The 21,015-nt window shown below is 36.1% G+C and overlaps 1 protein-coding gene across 41 annotated transcripts in view; it reads right to left on the reverse strand.

The window, feature by feature from the left end:
* LOC139968844 (uncharacterized) overlaps positions 1–21,015 on the reverse strand; it is a 188,241-nt gene that overhangs the window by 48,147 nt on the left and 119,079 nt on the right. For 32 of the 41 annotated variants that reach the window (XM_071973368.1, XM_071973353.1, XM_071973346.1 and 29 more), the window contains 14 exons: positions 20,287–20,385; positions 19,448–19,523; positions 16,530–16,541; positions 12,427–12,545; positions 11,424–11,713; positions 10,871–11,095; positions 9,918–10,019; positions 6,451–6,608; positions 5,975–6,177; positions 5,087–5,288; positions 3,731–3,827; positions 2,562–2,790; positions 1,693–1,944; positions 529–582 (listed from right to left, as the gene is read on the reverse strand). In XM_071973368.1, coding sequence (XP_071829469.1) covers positions 529–582; positions 1,693–1,944; positions 2,562–2,790; positions 3,731–3,827; positions 5,087–5,288; positions 5,975–6,177; positions 6,451–6,608; positions 9,918–10,019; positions 10,871–11,095; positions 11,424–11,713; positions 12,427–12,545; positions 16,530–16,541; positions 19,448–19,523; positions 20,287–20,385 — 2,118 coding nt within the window. The remainder of the gene's footprint in view (positions 1–528; positions 583–1,692; positions 1,945–2,561; positions 2,791–3,730; positions 3,828–5,086; positions 5,289–5,974; positions 6,178–6,450; positions 6,609–9,917; positions 10,020–10,870; positions 11,096–11,423; positions 11,714–12,426; positions 12,546–16,529; positions 16,542–19,447; positions 19,524–20,286; positions 20,386–21,015) is intronic. The other 9 variants (XM_071973372.1, XM_071973370.1, XM_071973359.1 and 6 more) reach the window with 4 other exon arrangements.

The raw sequence follows: 21,015 nt of genomic DNA on the forward strand, positions 1-21,015 counted from the left end.
GCTTAAGTCTGATAATTATAACATGGTAAAAGTTGGATTGAGGTGGCAAAATGAATTCCTTCGCTTGGTATGAGAAATGAAAGTCCCCCTTCCTTTTTTTTCCGTATTTTATTATGCTATAAACTACGATGGAAAGCTCAAAGATGGAGCGGTGTTTTTGGCAAATTGTATGAAATATATTAAAGTTTCGTGACTGCAATATTATGACGTATATTTCATCATTACATGTATTAAAACAATATATGTTAAACTCCACCCCCCCCCCACCACCCCTCTCGATGCTGACGTTATCTACCCATCTGTGTATCAAAGAAATGATACTTTGGGAGTCCACTCCCTTCTTCCACCCCCCCTAGACGTCGGTTTACCACGTGCCCCTCTCAAGTAACACGTGGAACCGCAATAATTCATGCTAACATGCAAGACCAGAAGATGCAGGTAGACGAAGAACATCCAAATTGCAAGCGACGACCAAAAAAAAAAAAATGGAAATTTTGAAGCACAGAAATTAAAGCATAATCACAATACCTCATCCTCGCTTTCCGATTCGCTCTCCGATTCGCTATCGGTGGCTTTCTTGACCTTTGATACCAAAGGTCAAGTGTGCAAGGTAAAGAATGTTTAAGGAGAAAAAGGGGACATTAGTAGAAATGAGTAAAAGCTCCATAAGAAAACAGAGAAAGCCAGAACATTGGCAAAACATATGAGAACTGTTTTGGTAGTTCCATTTGTTGTTGATGATGTCATTTTGTCAGATGAAAGTGTTGCTATGGCCATCTCTCATCATCATAATCGAAACAAACTAAAAAATTTCTTGCTTTTACAGTGTCGTCAGGACTGGTGTTAAAATAGACGGAAGGAAACTCTTGCTTCGTTTAACTGTGAACGGAGTCTTTGTTTTTCTCTTGTGGTTGTCTAATAAAAATTATTGTTATACCAACATTCCTCCCCAAATTTGGACTGCGTAAACCTGTTATATGTGGAGCAAGTAACATTCCAAAATTCTTGTCAAACTGCCAAACTTTTATTTTCACAACATTTTATGACAGGAAAAAATGTTAAAGCAGTAACCATTGTGAATTAGTAAATGTCCTTAGTTTCTTAATGAGAAATAAAACTTTGAGGGAATGTATATATGGTCTTGTAATATATGCTTAACAATCTCCGACCTAAATTTAATTGACATTTCCATCAAAATCGATCACCTCCCTCTGTAATTGACAATAATAACTATTACATGTTTAAATATTGCATTCAGCACTGATACAGCCTGCATATTCAGACCAAGAGATTAATAAAGTTCTCTCCTCTTGTTACATAATAGGTCAAAGGTCGTAAGTATCTTTTCCTTCCTCTCCCCTCTAGTCATCACCACCACCCTCACCGGCACCCACCTACCCCAATACAAGTCAATCTCATAAAAAGTACCACTAAACTGTTATCCAACAAGTAAAAACCCTACTATGAGAAACTCCACTACCCCTGAAAATACAACTCCCCCTGAACCTACTCCATCCCCCCCACTTCCCCATACCCTGACAAAGTTCCCATTCCTCATCCGACAAGGCTCCAAGAATTGCAAACTGCACACTCATACTTTCTGCTAGACTTGCCATTAATAACGTTTCTCCCATACACCTGACCCTGTTAAAGCTCCACACTTCTCCAACATAGATTGCGAACTTGACTCACCTTGACATATGCAGGCATGGTAACATTAAGATTGCACACTGATACTTGTGGAGGGAGCCCTCTTTGAACTCTCGGTTCCCGCATAAATGAAAGCCTGCCGCAAGGTTCCTGGGTTTGGTCTCTCATCCTCACGAAGAAGGGAAGTCTATTTTCATGGAAGGCATGGAAGTTGAGATGGAGTTGCTCGCCCGATTTCTGTACTGGGACGAGGTTCCCTGCCAGCTCAATGAAGACTGGTCTACCATCCAACACCTGCGACGTCACGAAATCAAAGCAGGTGTAACATTAGTCAAAGTGGATTGATGGATGGATGGATGGTTAAACAGGGGTTTGTGTAGAGTGCAGGAGATACATAGTTGTACCGCAGTATTAAATAGTCTGAGTTGATACTGTAATGATACATTGCTTACCATACATTTAACCAATAAATTCTAGTGTATCACACATGTGAAACTAGCAATTACCACAATAATTGCCCTACCATCTCAAAATACAATGTTAGTTTCTGAAGGCATCATAGCAAAATAATACACAGACAAAATGGAAAATTTGTCACAGAAATCCCTAGTAGTTCAAACATTTGCACATCCTATTTTCTTCCCATAGGGGGAGGAGGGGGGTGGGGTTAAGATATCCTTGTGTCAACCTGTGTTCTAAGAAATCCACACTCTTCCCAGAAAAAAAGAAAAGAAAAAACTGTGGTAATGTGTCTAGGTGGTGAAAAATGTCAAATCTGTGTAAAAATATCCACACATTTTCATTTTCACACAAAATGACTGAGATTTAATACAAGGGGAAAATCATAGGTTTCTACGCATGAATTTAAAGTCCTGACACCAATTTTCCTCTGTGCTGTCTTGAGATCATACCTCAACATCTTTGCTACGAGCCACTTCCTTGAATTCTTCCTTCTGTTCCAGGGGTTTGTCGATCTTGTCGTCCGTCACGCAGAACACTCTCACTCTGGCTTCGATCGGATCGTGCGTCTTGGCAAAGACCACAAACTTGGACATGAAAGGAACGGCCTTCAGTTCTTGATAAAGTTCTCTGGCAAAGTTACTAGCTTGATCAATCTCTTTACAGTCCATCAACCAGAACCTGTTGCAAAAAAAACAAATCAATCGACCATTTGAAGGGATTGGGTTTAATTGTTATGAATGTCTCACTTTCGTTGACTTTCTTTTTCTCGTTCTGGGAGTGAATCTACTTGCAAGCCCCCAAGGGTTGTTTTCGATTCACATCTGTTCTCTCCTACACTTCTAGTTCTTGCTATATTGTGTTTGTTTATTGTATTATGTGCAAAAAAAACCATATAAACTGAACTAAAAACTATTGCAATTCAAGCATGTTTATAAATACTTTTTGCTGAATTCCATCTGAATTAGAATTTAACTTGAAGAAAGAAAAGTCATTTGGAGTTATTAATTGATTCAGAAATCAAATGATATCATAAAAAATATTTAAATGGAATTGATGACTTTAAGCTGTTTTTTTTTCACCCTGTCCATTACTATTTCTAATACTTAACTAAATAGTATTTTGACTTAGTCAAGAGGATGGACTGTACTGTTAGTGAACAAACCACTTGATCACAACAACAAATATCACCTTACAGGTTACACAAATTAAAAAAAATAAGCCTATGTACATCTGTGTGGTAGGCTTTAACCGGAGGCCATAACCACATACAAACTATTCTATCAGACAGATAGAAAGTAACTTCACATCAGGTTTTCACAAGTGACTGCCAATTATCATTGATGACTAACCTAAGTGATCTTCGTTTGGTTTAGAAAAAAATCTTTTGTGAGAAAATAAATAGCTAAAATCCAGTGACATATTTTGTGCCCCATCCTTCACATGGCATGATACATTACATAGAAAACACAGCAACCTTACTTATTAATAACTTACCACAAACAGTGAGCAACTAACATACATATATACACAACAGTCAGACAGACAGACAGACAGAAAGACAGACAGACATTCAGTCAGTCAGACATACAGACAGACAGACTGATGACTTAATACTAACCTTGCAGATACTGTCGTGGTGAAAGAGACACAGTCATTGACAAATGTAAGTGGTGTCGTACCTGTGATGTCTTCCCACTGCGCTGGGGCAGTACCACCTGAATTTAAAATAAATATGGGCATCACATGTAAACGATAGAATAATACCGCAAACTCACATATTTAATGACTTTTTAACGTTCTCCTCCGCCAATCTTCAAATTAACATAAAATCCAATAACTAGAGTAGCATGATTGACTTGATTACATCTAAAGAAACTTTTGACATTCCATTTTGGCAATAAAAAAATTCTTGTCATCTTAAAAAGTCACATATGTTACAGTTATTTATCTTAAAAGAGACCTTAAGTTTGTCCCTCCAAGATTCAATAGCAATAATGTCCAAAGTATGCAGATAATCACCATTACATGCTCAAAGAAACTTTCCAATCCACAGACCCAGCGGCTCTTCAAAAAATCAAGGTTTTTTAGAAAGGTTGTAAATGAAGAAATAAAGGTTTTTAAAGGCTTCAAACATGAAAATAAAGGTTTTTAAAGGTCCAAAATGAAGTTAATTTGTAACATGCTCACTATCTTTGCACATTTTTACATCATCTGTGCCTCATGTTTAAAATTCCTGACTTGTACATTAACTGTTGTTTGTGAGTCTGTTTTGTATCACTGCATGAATCATGCCTGGCTGTCCACAAAAATTTAATGGCCAATGGTTAGCATGACTGAATACAATAAAATCTACTCTAAACTAAATCTTTAAAAAAAATAATTAACTTAAAATATAAAAGAAGGTTTTTAAAGGTTTTAAAGAATATTTATGATAAATAAAGAGCCATTTCTTGATAAAGGTTTTCAAGATTTAAAAAAAAAATATTTTGTTCACTTGACACATGTACAGAAGGTTTTAACATTTTATTAATGCATGCCCAAGATGTAAACAGGTTTTCTAGTTCATTTGTTAAATTTCCAATTATATTCTAAACCAGCCTGTAAAGATTGTCATTTAACCTCCCTGGCTTAACGTCAGCTATTTTCAAATAACAGAGACAACAAAAAATTGGTGATAAATTTCTCATTCACTTTTCCAAAGTTATCAATTGTAAAACTAAACTACATGATTGACAAACCTGTCAGAAACAGATGGAATCAATTAGTTTTAATAGATACTTTATTCGTCCTTTAGTGGAAAGAGACAAAGGGTAGATTATCTTAGTCTGGCCATTTACAAACATATTTTGAGTATGATTCTGTATCTGTATCTGTTCTGTATCTGTATCTGTATGCTTGGTGACAAGTTGGAAAACACCCTTGGTGACCGATCGCAAATAGCTGCTTTAAAACTGGTTTCTATAACGAAACTCACCACTGATACTACAGAGTAGTCTGAGTGTGGGGGTGTCCCCACCATAGGTATTGACACCTTGGTTGTACGCTGTCGGTACCGGGATGGTGACAGTGATGGGCTTGTGGAACTTCCTGCGACGAGGCTCGATAGTCACAATGGGACTGACCATCACCCTGTTCCCCAGGACTTTCTTTACCGCATCATTGCTGACTGGTTGCGCCTGACGATTATAAGTACAAGACGAAAGACCTCATAAATGAAATCTTGACCAGGCACTTAAATCTTGGATTGTGCAGATATTATATTTTGTTGTGTTTATAGTTTTTTATATGAGATACAAATCATGTAAGGGTTACTAATTTTTCCATCTATCACTTTGAACATGCATAGATACTTAGTCTAAAGAAACCCAGATGTTCACTCTGGAAACTAACACAAGTTAAGTTTGAAAAGTAGTAGATATTTTGGACTGGAAGTATAAACAGATGTTTTTTTCAGGGTTGTAGACATCTGTCTGTGACATTGATACAACAATCTTAAACATACTTGTTGTGAGTCAAGGGTACTCACATGACAAGAGATAATTGAATTGCAACTGTGAGCAGTTGGTTTAAATTAACTATTAAACATTGCACCTGTTATCTCTCAAGTTATCGCAATTAACTGAAAACATTCCACCATTCTGCCTCACATAGTACATCTAATGACCACAAAGTCTTCTGAATGTCACAGGTTAGCTTTACCTTTTTTCTTTTACTGAAGAAACACTCAGAGACAAAAAGACATCCAAGATTCAAGCCATTGAACTTTGCAAAGGCCAACTCTGGCGGTACCAGTTTTCCTTCGTACATTTTTATTGGGGGGGGGGGGCCTGCATGTTTGTTAAGTTTGATTATAATCGTTTACCTGCAGGCCGACTTTAATCTTCTTGGTGAGGGTACCTTCAGGGAACACAGCTTGCACCTGTGGTACCACCGTAGAGTTCAGCATGCCACCCTGGGTGCCGATGATGTTCGTCTCTTGTCGGACTCGTGAAATGATGGCAAAGTACTGCGGAAAGTCTTTAGTGATAATCCGGCAGATTCTCTTGTCAGATGGTACGTTGTTGTCTGGACGAGAGAAGATAAAAAAGAAAATTCTATTTTATGTTGACCTTTATTCTGCATTAAATGCTTCATGTTTAAGGAGCTTCTTCACTCTCCTTCCCTCTCTCACTCCCTCCCCCATCCCTGCCTCCCTCCCCCATCCCTGCCTCCCTCCCCCATCCCTGCCTCCCTCCCCCATCCCTGCCTCCCTCCCTCCTACCACTTAAAGAGCTGTAAGTTGGTTCATAAAGTGATCCTTGTGTTGCCATTCCTTCTAGTAGATATCCTCCCCCTTACCTTCCAATTCATAGCCATCCATAGTTTTCTTGACCTCTTCCTCTGTGGCTCCGAGAGAATGCTCCCTCCAGCTCTCTCCGTTGTCGCTTCTCAGTACAACGATCTCTCTCTCGTTACCGCGCAGAGATGCAAAGTGGGGTACCTCGAGGAGAACCGGTCTTAACAGATATGAAACAGAGAGAGGAAGTTAATGGGGATGTCACATCCTATTTCAATGACATGACAAAACTCTCACAAAAGAGATGATTTTTTTCCATTTTTCCCCCAGTTTTTTACAACCTTCAGACTCATCAGACTTTATAGTAAAAATTGGAGGATACTGTCACATTAACACATGATATTTGATTATTATTCTAAATACGTTTTAATTCAAAGAAGATTACTATTTAACTAAAATATTCTGCTATTCCAATAACAAAACCAAACAATTTTTGTTCGGGGTGTTAGACAACATGGTATATAATAAGCTAGATGAGAAAGGACACATAAGCTATTTTGTCGTATGTTTCTTGTATTAAATAGATCAAAAGAATTTTCAAATACAGCAACATGTCTAATACAAAACTATTTAACTAAAAATTTCTGCTATTCCAATTACAAAACCAAGCATTTTTTGTTCAGGGTGTTAAAAGTATCAACATGGTATAAAATAAGCTAGAAGAGAAAGGACACAGAACCTATTTTGTCGTACGTTTCTCGTACTTAATCGATAAAAAGAATTTTCAAACACAGCAACATGTCTAAAACAAATCTACTGACAGTTTTTCACAAAACAGTCCAAACATGAACAACAAAAACACTAAACAAACATAAAGGGTAATAACGATAACTTCTAGGCTAATCGAATAACTACCATGCGTCGTTTCTGGATTTGTAATAGTTTCTGTTGAAGGGTTTCCAAAAAGGAAAATACACATTGAATAAAGATGGGGGTTTAATTTCCTGAACTCACCTTTGCTACTGATTAAATTGACAAATAACTTCATGGTGTCTTTCTTCGACCACCATGACACCACCCTTCCAACCAAAACCCTTCCCCATAACCCCCATAACCCCCCCTGCCCCCTCCCACAGTTATCCACCTCCATTTGTGTCCTTGAAAGTTTGTGTTGTTTCATGATAAAATGCTCCTGCAGTAACTATGCACATTTATTCTACTGTTTTACGGTAACTTCCTGAAACGAATGAAGAATTCCCCCAATTTGCAATCGATCAACTTCAACACCTCTTCCTAAGTTTCTATACAAAAAGATAAGTGATAATAAATTTTAAATTATGTTCCGATTTTGACAAAACTTTTGAAAATATAATTTCAAACAATGTTGCAAACCCACATGGACACTGAATCGAATGTTCTTCGATTTATCATTTGGAAATGGACTTCGGAAAAAAAAAAATCTGAACTTTAACTGTTATGAGCAGATAAAGATATTGCTACTTAAAGAAATAATTTCAGACTCAATTCAATATGCTGTTTTTTTTCATATGGATTTCCACAAATTTTGTGCAAGTGAATAATTCTTGTAGCAGTGAACAACTATGAAATGTTTACAACACACAGACAATTCAAGATATGTTCAAACTCAATTAGAAACCAACAAAAGACTGATATTTGAACCTATTCAACTGCAAACATAAAACTGATCCAGGAAAGTGTAATACATTTATTAATATATAGCTAGTAGCAGCTACCATCGCCATAGCAACAGAAATGAAAATCATATGTACAGCTCTGGCAACATTGACAACCAGTCAAACAAAAAGTATATAATAAGATAACATAAGATGAACAGAATATAAAAATTTGTTAAAGCCCCATTATGATTTATTTTCTTCTAGAATATCATTTCTCAACATACAACACATACGGTATAGCATACACATTGCTACACAAATCCAGGAGTGTAGCAGTTTATGAATATCTATGGATTTTTTTATTTTTGTATATTAATAACAAATTTCATATCATCCAAAACCTGCTATACAAAATGCAATGCTGAATTATCCTTTGTTTTTGTTCTCCATACTTTCTAAGCAAACATACTTCAAAATTAATCAGAAAAAAGTCGAAAACGAATTCATTGATAATTGGTTTGAATTTGTCCATCAAATGTACATCACCCACTTGTAGAGTTTATCCTCTATATGGTAGTTTTGTAGACATAATAACTTGGTTTTGCATTAAATGTATGGAAAAACATCAAACCAGTATTGTTGGCATTCCTAGATACAGTGTGTTTGCCTCCCTCTCAAATTCCCTTTATACTTCCTCCTCTTCTTCTTCTTATAACACTCTGAACTGATAGTAGGACTCTATGAGGCAGCATTTTAATACTACTTTAAACATACATGTTGCAGGCTAGGACTAGCTAAAGCGTCATTACACATGCCCAGTCACAAGTGTTAAAAACAAGAAACAGAAATGCTCAGACAAGCACAAGCTTTGAAAGTGTGTCAAGGGTGAGAGATATCTGGTCGCAAACGATGCCAAAAAAAAAAAAGTTTTATAAAAACATTCGTAACAGAGAGTTAAAAAAAAAACCTCTATGGAAAGATCGACTGCTATAAAACTGCTTGACTGTGAGAATTGTTTTGTAGAGAACAAGTGCTGAATGTGGACTTGGTGCGATATTGATAAAGTGGAGGTAATTAAACATCAACGGAATAGCTATCAGAAGAGGTTTGTCTAACAATTGAAATGATCTTAAATGAATGCAAACTTTAGGACCTTATCTTGTTGGCACCGATTCCAAACTAAATTTCTCTTTACTAAATTTCTTGTAAAAGCACAGATATACCAGTCTTTTAAAAAAAAGTTTGACTCGACTTGATGGAGAGCTAAAACAAGAGCTTAAACGTAAGACACACTTTGTCTTTGTTTTCAGTGAGACTTTGTTAAAAGGGCAACATGAGCATAATTTGAGCAATTTTTATTTCCAATATGACAGATTGTTTTGATATAAACCTTTTACAATACTTGTTTACTTAAGAAAAGGATATTTATTGTTATCTTCTTTTGTTTTATGAACAGAATGAACATTTTTCTTAGCTGGTTTTGAGAGAGGAGCTTGACTCCAAATATGGGAGTCTTTGCTATTTTGATTTCTGACCTGGCCTGCTAACTTATAGCTTTGCAATTTGTTCAAATCGTTTGCAATTTTTGTCCGATAAAAAAGAGACATCTGTGTTTTTTTTGGGGGGGTGTTTATTTTTTACTAATTTGGCAAATATATAGACCAAGCAGAACTATCGACTCTTGTTAGTAAAAACGAACATCATACAAGAACGGGGAGAAATGAGAGAAACCGATAAAAAATAAAAACCATAAGCAGGACACATTCAGGCGATGATTCTGTTTTATTCAAAAGCAGAGACAATGGCGTGCCATATTTCATGAATATTCAAATGTTAGGGTCAAGAGGTGCTACCATCATGACATGCATAATGCAGCACAGTGCAAGACATACCGGAGAAATTTCTCTGTAGCAGGCCCCATCTCCAGAATACGACTGACCATGGTTTCCCCGTCGTTGAGGGGAGGATAGGTCACTAGTTTGTTGCCTAGGCCACTGAGCATGCCCAGAATGATAATACAAAAGGATAAGTTTCGGTAGAAGGTCATTCAGCAATCGCAAAGAAAAAACGTTATCATTCAAACACGTCAAACAACACGACACCACCTTACAATATTGGGAACAAGTTTATTAGTCGTACCGCCAAGAAAAATATTCTCTTATTAGTGATTGGTTTCAACTATTTTTTTTTTATGAAATAGGTTAAACTATCATCAATAGACCATACAGCAGAATTTGTTTTTCTTTCTGTGACCACGAAAGAGGTATTTAGATGACATCTGATATCCACCAAGAGGGGGGGGGAGGGTGAGGGGGAGGGTGTAGGAACACATTTTCAAACCACCATAAATTTGTGCCATTGAACACATTATTGATATTATCAGTGGAAAGTGGAATGCAAATACATATTTTCACCTGTTCATACGACGCAAAAGCTCCAATTCCAATGCGAAGGGCAGGAAATTGAAAAACTATCCAAATATTGCGACCGTTCCGTTCATACATAATGGTCGCTTCACTTTTGATTAAAAATACCAACCCAGTCGTGGATCTTCTCCTACCAGACGAAACCACAATCATTATGTCATCTCACCAAAAACAAAAAAAAAAGAAGCATAACTTGTTGTTAATAGTATAACAAATACAATACTGCAACTGTGTGTGGTGTACATAAGCGATGTAGTAGTGAATGTTAGTAAACAGAGTTGCGTCTCTCTAACTATTTGCAGTGGTTGCATTAGCGCCAGGACAAGACCTCTGAGAATGATAAAACTAAAAAAATCGCTGTGGAAGTAAAACGTTTGTCAGAAAAGCCCTCGCAGACTTAAAAGGAAGGAGAAACTCACCCGAGGAACTGGGTGTTGGAAGGTCCGACTTCGATGACACGGGTAGAGAGAGACTCGTTTTCTACGAGGGGAGGAGGAGTCTGAAGCTTGGTTCGCTTGATCAACCGGCAGGTGACCCTGGTGGGACCTGATGCCCTCTTGGGCGGTACCACCAGACGGAGTCCCGGCAGTCTCTTGCTACGCATGGTTCCTCCGCGAGCATCCACGATGAAGCTGATCAGGAATCTTTAAGAGAAAAAAATGTGACAATGATATTTGAGGAAAGAGACAAAAATTATTATAAAGAGATATACATAACTTTACCCTGGACTTGAAATGTAACAGACACAAATAAACACATACACCCCGGTACGCATGAACATAGAGACCATTATCTAACCTCAACATTCAAGTCTCTTGGATAATATTTTGTTGTCGTGATACTTTTAACAACCATGTCATAACTGCCCAATTACTCTCTTCATAACACCAATTCAATTTTCCTCCTCACAAAATCAACCCCCCCCCGCCACTCCCTCCTTTCCGATCCATAAGACCAATTTATTTTCCTTACCCATGGAAAGATGGGATGCTCCGGGGTCCTTCTTTATCCCCATCTCCAGAGATCTGTCTCTGTGGTGTCGACTCGAGCATGGGAGCAGAGGACTCAACCATTATTTCAGAGGATGCCAAGATCGGGGCTTCACCATTGATGGTGACGTCGCCGTTCATGGATCGGTCGCCCCCGTAGCGGGAGTCTAAGGTGCTGTAGCCGCTGGGGCTGGTCACAGATAGGTGCCCCGATGGGGACGTCATGGAGTAATGCCCGGACAGAGATCCAATACCAGAGAAGTAATTCATATTCTGAAACAAAAATAAAATTCAACATTTGTAAGTTTCTGCGAAGGAAGGGTTTTTTAGGGAATGTTTTCTTAAAAACCATTCTTATCATTTTGAGAATGCTGAAATCAATGTCAAAAGTATGTCTTGTTATAATTCTAGAAACGGTTGAAATTTTTGCTTGGTATGTGGTGATGATGATTTGCCATGGTAACAAGGAATCCAGGTACACTGCACAAGGTTATTACCAGAGTTGAGTCTTCATAGATAGTTACATAGAATACATTATACAGAGCATTTCATATATAGTTACTAAATTGTCCAATTTATATATAATGAGTATTGTATTTTACTCTAACATAAATATATATATACATATACAGTACTCTCTGTTTTCTATTTTCTAATTCTGTTGTTCTCTTCTGTTCTAAATTTGAGAAGCTGGTGACCAATCAGAGACTGACTGTCATTTATGATATTGTTGTTTTGAATCATTTTGAATTTTCCCTCCTTTTTGGAGCTGCTACTACTCATTGGTTCTCTCATCCAGCCAATCAGAGACTGACAGACATTTATTATATTAATGTTTTGAATCATTTTGAATTTCCCTCCTTTTTGGAGCTGCTATTACTCATTGGTTCCCTCATCCAGCCAATCAGAGACTGAAAGACATTTATGATATTAATGTTTTGAATCATTTTGAATTCCCCTCGTTTTTGGAGGCTACTATTACTCACTGGCTCCCTCATCCAGTCATCCTCCCAGGACTTCCTGGCGGTGATCGAGTCGTCACCCATGGTACGAATCTCCTGAGGTGACAGCAACAACTGGTCGCCAGTCATGCTGACATCATCGCCTGAAGGTAAAGGATCAACAAAATATGAATATTTTCATATATTTTTTTTTTTCAGAAATAAAGCAACAGAGGTAGTCCTCGTAGCATCTTGGCTAAACCTGTTTCTTTAATCTATATCTTCTTTTTCAACATTTGATTGTATTCAAATAGTCTGCTATAGTTCTAGGCACACCCCCCCCCCCCCCATCTTGAAAGTCACTCGATCAAGATAGCTTCTAAAAGTTCCCCACGGCTGGGATTGACGACCCATGGAATCAAAATTGCTACACCTAGTAGGATCGAAATAGTCCATGGAAATTTGGTTTCATATGTATTTCACCATTCCAATGGAGAAAATTTCGTAAACCAGAGAATAGATAAATTCTTTCAAATTTTGCACCTCTGTACTCCTCCCATCCGCATTACACGGAAGGCACAACTAATATGCAACTTGCCAGTAAATAATGTAAAACAATTTTTCGCAAAATATCAAATGCTTGTCATTCCCACCCCACCCCCCCCTCCCCTCCCCCAATTCTACAGAGTACACATCCAAATTAAATTTCCAAATGTTCAACTGAGACCAGTCACCATAGATCTTCTTGTCAGAAAATAAAGGTTAATCAATGTGTTAATTGACTGTATTCCATTTGATTTCCTTTATTGGATATCCAGGCACTTTTCATGGTAGTATTAAACAGGGGGCAAGATGACAATTGAAACTTGAACGCAAGACAGGCTACGTGGCCTAAATTTGTATTTTTCATGGCAGTATTAAACATGGGAATTTCAATTTGTTTTTCTTTCATTTTGTTTGGCTTCACTATAGTAAAGAAACTTGACTAGGCATGCAACATGACCTAAATTTGTTTGTTCATGGCAGTATTAAACATGGGAATTTCATTTTTTTTCCTTTAATTTTGTTGCTTCACTTTTGGAATTGAAACTTTACACAAGACAAGCTAAATGACCTAAATTTTTTGTTGGCATTTTTGTATGGATCAACATCGTAACATTTTTCAAAATTGGCAAAAAAGGACACACTAAAAATACTATGAATCATCTAATATCAATAAGAATCAAACTTTAGAAATAAATTAAAAGAATTTGGCATGCTAGTTCATGATTCACCACAGGTATCATATACCGTTCACCCATTATGAGTTGCTTTGGGGGAAAATACCACAATTATGATAAATGGCTGTTAGAAATACCCAACCTCCAGGTGAAGTTAAAATGTACATAGCAAACTTATGGGTTAAACTACCAAACAATCCAAGATGTAAGAAAGTGTCCTTGGCATGCTAAAATATTACTGAACCTTACAATTAACAAGACCAGTTTAGACCAGGGTAGAAATATATATATATGTAACATGACAGCTTATGCTAAACTAATATTCACATAGATTTTTAGAATATCTAAAGCTGAATCCAATGCACCAATAAAAATAACTATGTAGCCACTAGCTAGAAAGGTGCATTAGAAATTGGTCAGAGTAAAAATATCCCATCATATGTTAGAATAGGTTCCCTGTATTTACCTCTTGGGTAGTTTTTGGATGTTTAAGAAGTTTGATTGACACTTGATGCCTCACAGAGATAAAACAATGCTTCCAGCCCAAAGGGCATTAATCCTGCTATGTAACATCTTTGGATGCTTTACTCCATACAAAAAAACTAGTCAATTGAACAACACAAACTATACTAGCACTACTATTACTATTGTAATAAAAACACTATATGTTACTACCATTGCCTGTGAAGAAACATCTAGAGTCAAGTTCGTTAAAATATAATCTAGTTTTAGATCTTACTGATTTCTAATTGTAATTGATTTTAAACTATCGCCAAACAATCTTACAACATCATAAATATGAGAATAGTTTTGCCGTAATATAAGTAGTGTGATAATTTGGGCAAGAATTTAAAACATGTAGAACTGACTAAACATCTCTTACGACTGAGGAGTGAATGCACAGCACTGCAAAGTGTCTTTGACTAAATACATACAATTTCACTTTAAATAATAAAATAAAGGCCACAGAAATTGCATAAATAAGTAAGGGGGAAAATGGCGTGTCAAAGTTTGCTTTTTTCCACAACAAACTTGGGGAGTGGAGAAAGCAGATCAGGTGGAGAATTTTCAAAGTGAGAAGAAAATTTTGAAGAGTTACTCAGGAAATAGTTGATAGATATTGGGGAATTTTTAGGGAGTACAATATTGAGATAAATATATTAGCTGGGACCAGGAAAAAAAAAACAAGTTGAACTTGTTAGTTAATAATAGCACAAGGTAGTTAACATGTAAGGTTAATAGGTTATTTGCATATATAAGTAAAAACATCTTGATGGCAAAAAATCCCAAGAGGATTATAACTTTGGGTAAATGTAGGCAAGAAATTTAACGTAACCGGTGAAAGAAGAGAATTAATAAAACGCAATAAAAAAAATTCCAAAATTGAGAAAATTATTCATTTCTTAAGAGATTCCTTATCTTTTTTAACCTTTGCATTAATTGTTCTACTTCATTCAAGGCTGCCCCCATACCCCCCCCCCCCCATTCCTACCCAAAACTCTCAGTCTTTAGAAATGATTTGCAGATGTTCAACCACCTAACTTATTTACAAACAGCCACTTTCTTCTTTTGTTTTACCCTTGTTTGAAATCACCATGGTTACCTTCAATTCTTTAAGTAAATTATATACCATGTAATAAATATGTCCATATGTTTAATATTGGCAAGAAATATATACATAAGTGAGGAATATTTAACAGGTTTTTGAAACTATTCAGTAACTGTGTCTAGTAGTCACATTATGTGCAAACTACAGGAGAAATTTGGAATCACATAAACAGGGCAACAAGTTTTTTTAAACTACCACTTTATAGGAATATTAAAAAACCATAATGAAAAAAATCAAAATTAAAAATGACAAAATATTTTCTTGCAACTAGCTAAGAATTTAAACGACTGAAATTTCTATTTGAAACAATTAAACGTCAGCAATATGCTGCTAAATTCATGCACTACTTTAATACTCGACTGACCATATTTCCACATCAATTAAACTAAAAAATTAAACAACTCCCCCAAATAAATGCCGGTCATGATTGGCAATACCTCTACATCAATAACACAAAGTAAATAAATAAGTCATTAAAAATAAATAAATAAATAATTAAATAAATAAATAAATAAGAAAACTTCCTCAAAACTAAGATAGTTAATACCACATGTAAACACCACCCTCATTCTATGAAATTAAAATGTCTAGGTTAACTTGACCAGATGACGGGTTGCAGATTATAAATGTTGAGAGTGAATATATACAAATGCCAACTCGCTTGGTTAGGAATCTGGTGGGTAAGCTTGAACAGAAATCCAAACAACGCCTAAATGGGGTTTTTATTTCATTCTTCTGCTTTTTCCATTATCTTTATTGTTATTACAAATTTTCGTCCAAGAAAGCCGCATTTGTTATTTTCCATGATCATTTTTACATCTTTGTTCTGCAAGCTTACCCCTAGATCCACTCATGTTCTGAACTGTGTAACATTGGAAGCCACAAAAGAAAGTTATGCTTCAGACTTTTCTTTAAATTTCTTGCATTTTGTTAAAATTTTGAGTAAAGACATTCACCTCAATGCCAAACCAAATTCAACAGACAAAGGAAATTTGACAACTTCAGGAACCTTCGTAAAGGACTTTGCTTCAGTACCTTCTTTTCTTTCCATGATTACTCCAAGATCACTCTACATGTGCACCCCCTCACCCCCTCCCCATCCCTCCTCCCTTCCCCAGGTATTCTCAACATTGACAAAAGTCCTCAAAACCAAGCAGTCTTTCTTACATGGCTTCCGTTACATGTCAGAAATTTCTACAGCTATTTTTGGAAAGAAAAATTAATCAAACTGAAAAATACAGAAATGAGAGAAAGAAGGTAATATTTTGTTGATATGGATGGAGAGTGGCAAACAACAATGTAAGATGAGGAGGACCTACCATCGCCATCAGCTACGGATAGAGCAAGAAGATGTATCATGCAGAAGAGATAAAGAGATTTGTCAGGATGTATTTCAATGGTTACATCAATGATGGTTACATCAATGATGGTTACATCAAAGATGGTTACATCAAAGATGATGATGGAAGGATCTTTGTAACAAAACTTAATCAAATACCTCCCTCTACACCTTACCAATATCAACTTAAAACCCTGTTCGGCTCTCAGGATGTATTTTCAATGGTTACATCAAAGATGGTTACATCAAAGATGGTTACATCAAAGATGATGATGATGGAAAGATCTTTGTAAAAAAAACTCAATCAAATACCTCCCTCTACTTTACCTTACCAATATCAACTTAAAACCCTGCTTGTGTTTATCTCAAACTGCTTATCTGAAAACCCACTAACGAGGGTGGCAAAACAGTTGTAGCGTCTAATTAAATCCTTGGGGCATATAACTGATTAATACGATTTTTTTAATTTTTTTTTTATTTTTATATTTTATATCATAACAGATTTTTCATTTTAGGGTGTCTCCGTCTTCATCATCTTCTTTCATGAGTGTTCGCAGACAGAAATATTTTTAAATTCAAACATTATCCCAATCTTTTAATCCATCTTCCACTTGATTGCTTCCATATACTCTTGAAAAAATGTCACCCAAAGACAGAGAGAGCCAGGGCAAAAAAGCCAAACAACATCTTTCACTCTCAAGCACCCCCCCCCCAACCCCCCGGCACCTTAATACATCTAGCCTTTAACCATATGATCTTTATTCTAGAATTGAAGAATGTCACGCACGATAGTAACAGACACTTTCAAACTTCTTGTCAGGCATTTTGGTAATTTTGAAACGTAAACACTGTCGGGTTACCTAACTAGAGATTAGATAATGTTTTGTTTTTAGAATGTATTAAGCAGTAGGTTGATAGAGACTATATTCAGTGAAAGTGGCATTTTAGAAATTCAGGAAAAAAATATCTCTGATCTCATGATATGTCAGAAAATGAAATAAAGCAGCAAGATATATGGTAATGATATGCTAATGTATGCTAATGAGGGTTCTTTCTTATATATCGTAGTGGAGATGAAATCTTTATAGTCTGCCTACCAGCTCTTAATATGGACTCAGATGTAAAACTATTTATGAAATATTGTACATCTTTCGGATATTGTATGATATCCGTGCTCATCTTCTCCAGTTTGTGTTTGACTGGGATCTTTTTCAGCTACTCTTGCTACGAGATATGGCGTGTAAATATGCTCGGTATAAACAAATCTCGAAAAAAGCAGTTATATAAATTATTCGTGACTTTCAATCTGTTATGTAATAACACCACAAAAAGTAAAAAAGTATACTGGACGAATGACATCGTCTACCAAACTTAACGTACCCCCCTGATCTCTGAAATATTTCAAAGCATCTACTGTAGGAGGTATGCCTGCAGTTTGGAATTCCTTAAAATAGCTTACTTGAAACCTGTGTCAGTAAACTTTAAAAATCTAACACCAAAAGCCATTTGACACAATCTTGTGTACCACATCTGTGTGTAAGTAAGATATACCACTTTCCCAAATCAGATACTCAAACAGCTTCATAAAATTTCCCTCTCCACTCACCCACCCCCCCTCCCACCTCCCCCATCCCTCAAAATCACATTGCCACTTCCTAGTATGTATTTGTAGGTGCTATAATCGTTGTTTGAAAAGATTTTCACAGGGTAAACAAGTGAACAAACAACAGTACAAGTATTATTGATAGTTATTGGGTCATCGGCAGACTTTACATAGACTTTAGAAAGAGACAAGTAATTAATTCCACAGCTGTTAATCAATAACTACATTTTTAATAACTGAAATCGGTATAAATTAGTTAAATCTGCTAGGAAATGATTTGATAAATTTCAGAAATTCAGACCAAAGTCAGGTTTATTGATTGGGTTCCTACAGTCTGTTTCTATCGATTTGCTGTCACAGTCTTCGCACAAAATCTCAAAACTAGAAGATTAGTGTCATGGATAAAAGCACTATATTGATTGAATGTTTGAGAAAAGGGAGAAAAACATGGTAATAGGGAGAGAAAGTTCAATACATTACAAGTTGTAAAAATTTGGTTACCAAGAAAATGCAATTCAATACAAAAAAAATTTAAGGAGATGGGCAACATTCAGAAGATGTGTTTTCTTCAAATATCTAAACAAAGCATTTGTTTACTACTTTGACAATCAACTTATTTGCAATTCATAGCAAATCCTTTCATGGATCATCAAAAATAGAAGCAGATGTCATGGAAAAGTCATGGACAAATATTGAAAGAGCACAGAAATTTTTGCCTACGTTATGAACATGTATATAAATTGCAGTCAAAACAAATTGTTTTCATAAAGTCATGGAAAAGTCATAGAAAAGTCATGGACAAATTTAGAGAGAGCGCAGAAATGATTGGCTACGTTATGAACATGTATATACATTGCAGTCAAAACAAATTGTTTTTGCAAAGTAATGGACGAAACAAATCTTTGACAGGGGAAAATTCATGGAAAAGGATAAAATTTGTACAAAACCCACAAGTGTTGTTCACAGGTTAAAGCATAGGGCAAAACAGGTATCATGGAAAAATCATGGAAAAATCATGAGAAGTGTAAATAAAAGAATGGAAAAAAAATACATTGTCCTTACAGAAACTGGGAAAAACAACAGGATATAATGGAATTTATATCCGTTGTTAAAGGCCAAAGACAACTCAAGGTGAGGAGGAAACAGTTCATTGTCAGAATATAACATTGATGTAACTTGCAAAACAGGAAATTTAACTAAGTATGTGAAATGCAGAAACTAAAAACAAAGGGGGAAACAAAATTTAAAATTTGAATTCAAGAAAGAGAGAATAATAAAATGGTGTAAAAACTTACCTTCATCGTCGGAATCGGACATAAAGTTGATTTGCATAGTTTCAGGGACTTGCACTTTAAGTTTTTCATCATTGGGCTACAGGGAAGGTTGTGAGATAAATTTATTAAATGAGCACAAATGAAAATGAGGACTACAGAATGACGTAAATTTTGATCTCGATAAAAGATAATAAAAACAGCAGCAACGACTCAAGAAAGATATTTCCTTCATTAATGGTTGCTTGCCTTTTAAACAGCCACTTTACATTTCACTACTTATATGATGTTCATCAGCCCCCAATGAAAGTCTCTTGTTTTATAGATGGAATGGGTTTTATGGATATTGCAATAAAGGTTTGTCAAGCAATAGAAGACAAGATATTACTCATTTAGATGGTGGTTATTATTCATTTTCTTGATCACCCAATGCCACAAGATAGCCCCCTCCCCTCCCCCCTCCCCAAGGCACCAACTGGCATCAATCCCTTCCTTCTGGAAAAAAGTTATGGTGTCTTTCAAGTTATTCAACTTCACAGAATAACAAAGTTTAATGACTTAAAATGCCTTTACATATATTCAACTAGGACTACTAATTTGTCTCTTTTGAAAGCTACATATCCATGCCTTGTGGGTTGCGAGGATATTGTGTCAGAGAAAGTCAAAGGCTTGAAAGATGAATTTTGCTGGGGTATGGAGGAAGGATTATCTCTTCAAATCAAAGTGTGACAAGAATTCACAAAATTTACAGCTTTTTAGAAAACCAACTTGAAGAGAACAGTTAAGGGTGGGGGGGGGGGGTGAGTTTTCTATTACTTTAAGCACATTAGGCAGTCAGTAATAAAAACTGAAAACACACATACCGAGATGACTACGGTTGTTTCTTCGGTGACAATGGTCAAGGTGTTGACCACTGAGATGTAACCAAGGCGCTTGGCGATAGCCAGTGGGGTGTAGCCATTCTGAAAGAGAAATCATTTAAACAAATTTGATTGGTCCTTTTCTCTGAACAAATTCTTACTTTGTCAGAAAAAATGAAAACTTTTTCTCATCTTTTTGAAATGTTTTTGTCAAGCTAGTGACTTCTTTCCAAACCCACTTCCAAACCCACTTTCTAAACCCACTTTCCACTGAAGAGTGGATATAAAACATGTCTGCTAGAACAACCCCAATGATGACTAAAAATCGAACACATTCATATCAGAAAATGAAACCAAATATTTTCCAATTTCAAGTCATTCTGTTCCATTACAGTGTTAAAACTTATTGGTAAATATGGCATATTTGTTTTTAAAAAAAAAACCTAGTTTGAAGGTGCAAGCTTTTAATTTTGAAAGGATGTTTCTTTCAGACATCTCAAACTGACTGTGTCATTGAATTCAGCACTTGCTAAGTCACTAGCCCAACAGATGAGCAATACGTTTAGTGCTCAAGATCTCACCTACATTGGCATCAAAATTTGCAACGACGAGGCAAATTTTTCTCTTTCAATAAAATGCTCTCAAAGCTACACTTTCCACGTTAAAGATAAATGTTTATGCTTTTGAACCAACAGCATTTTGGTAAAATCTCTCTTGGGTATTTTCAGAGTT

Source organism: Apostichopus japonicus, chromosome 6 (genome assembly GCF_037975245.1).
Source record: "Apostichopus japonicus isolate 1M-3 chromosome 6, ASM3797524v1, whole genome shotgun sequence".
Lineage (NCBI taxonomy): Eukaryota > Metazoa > Echinodermata > Holothuroidea > Aspidochirotida > Stichopodidae > Apostichopus > Apostichopus japonicus.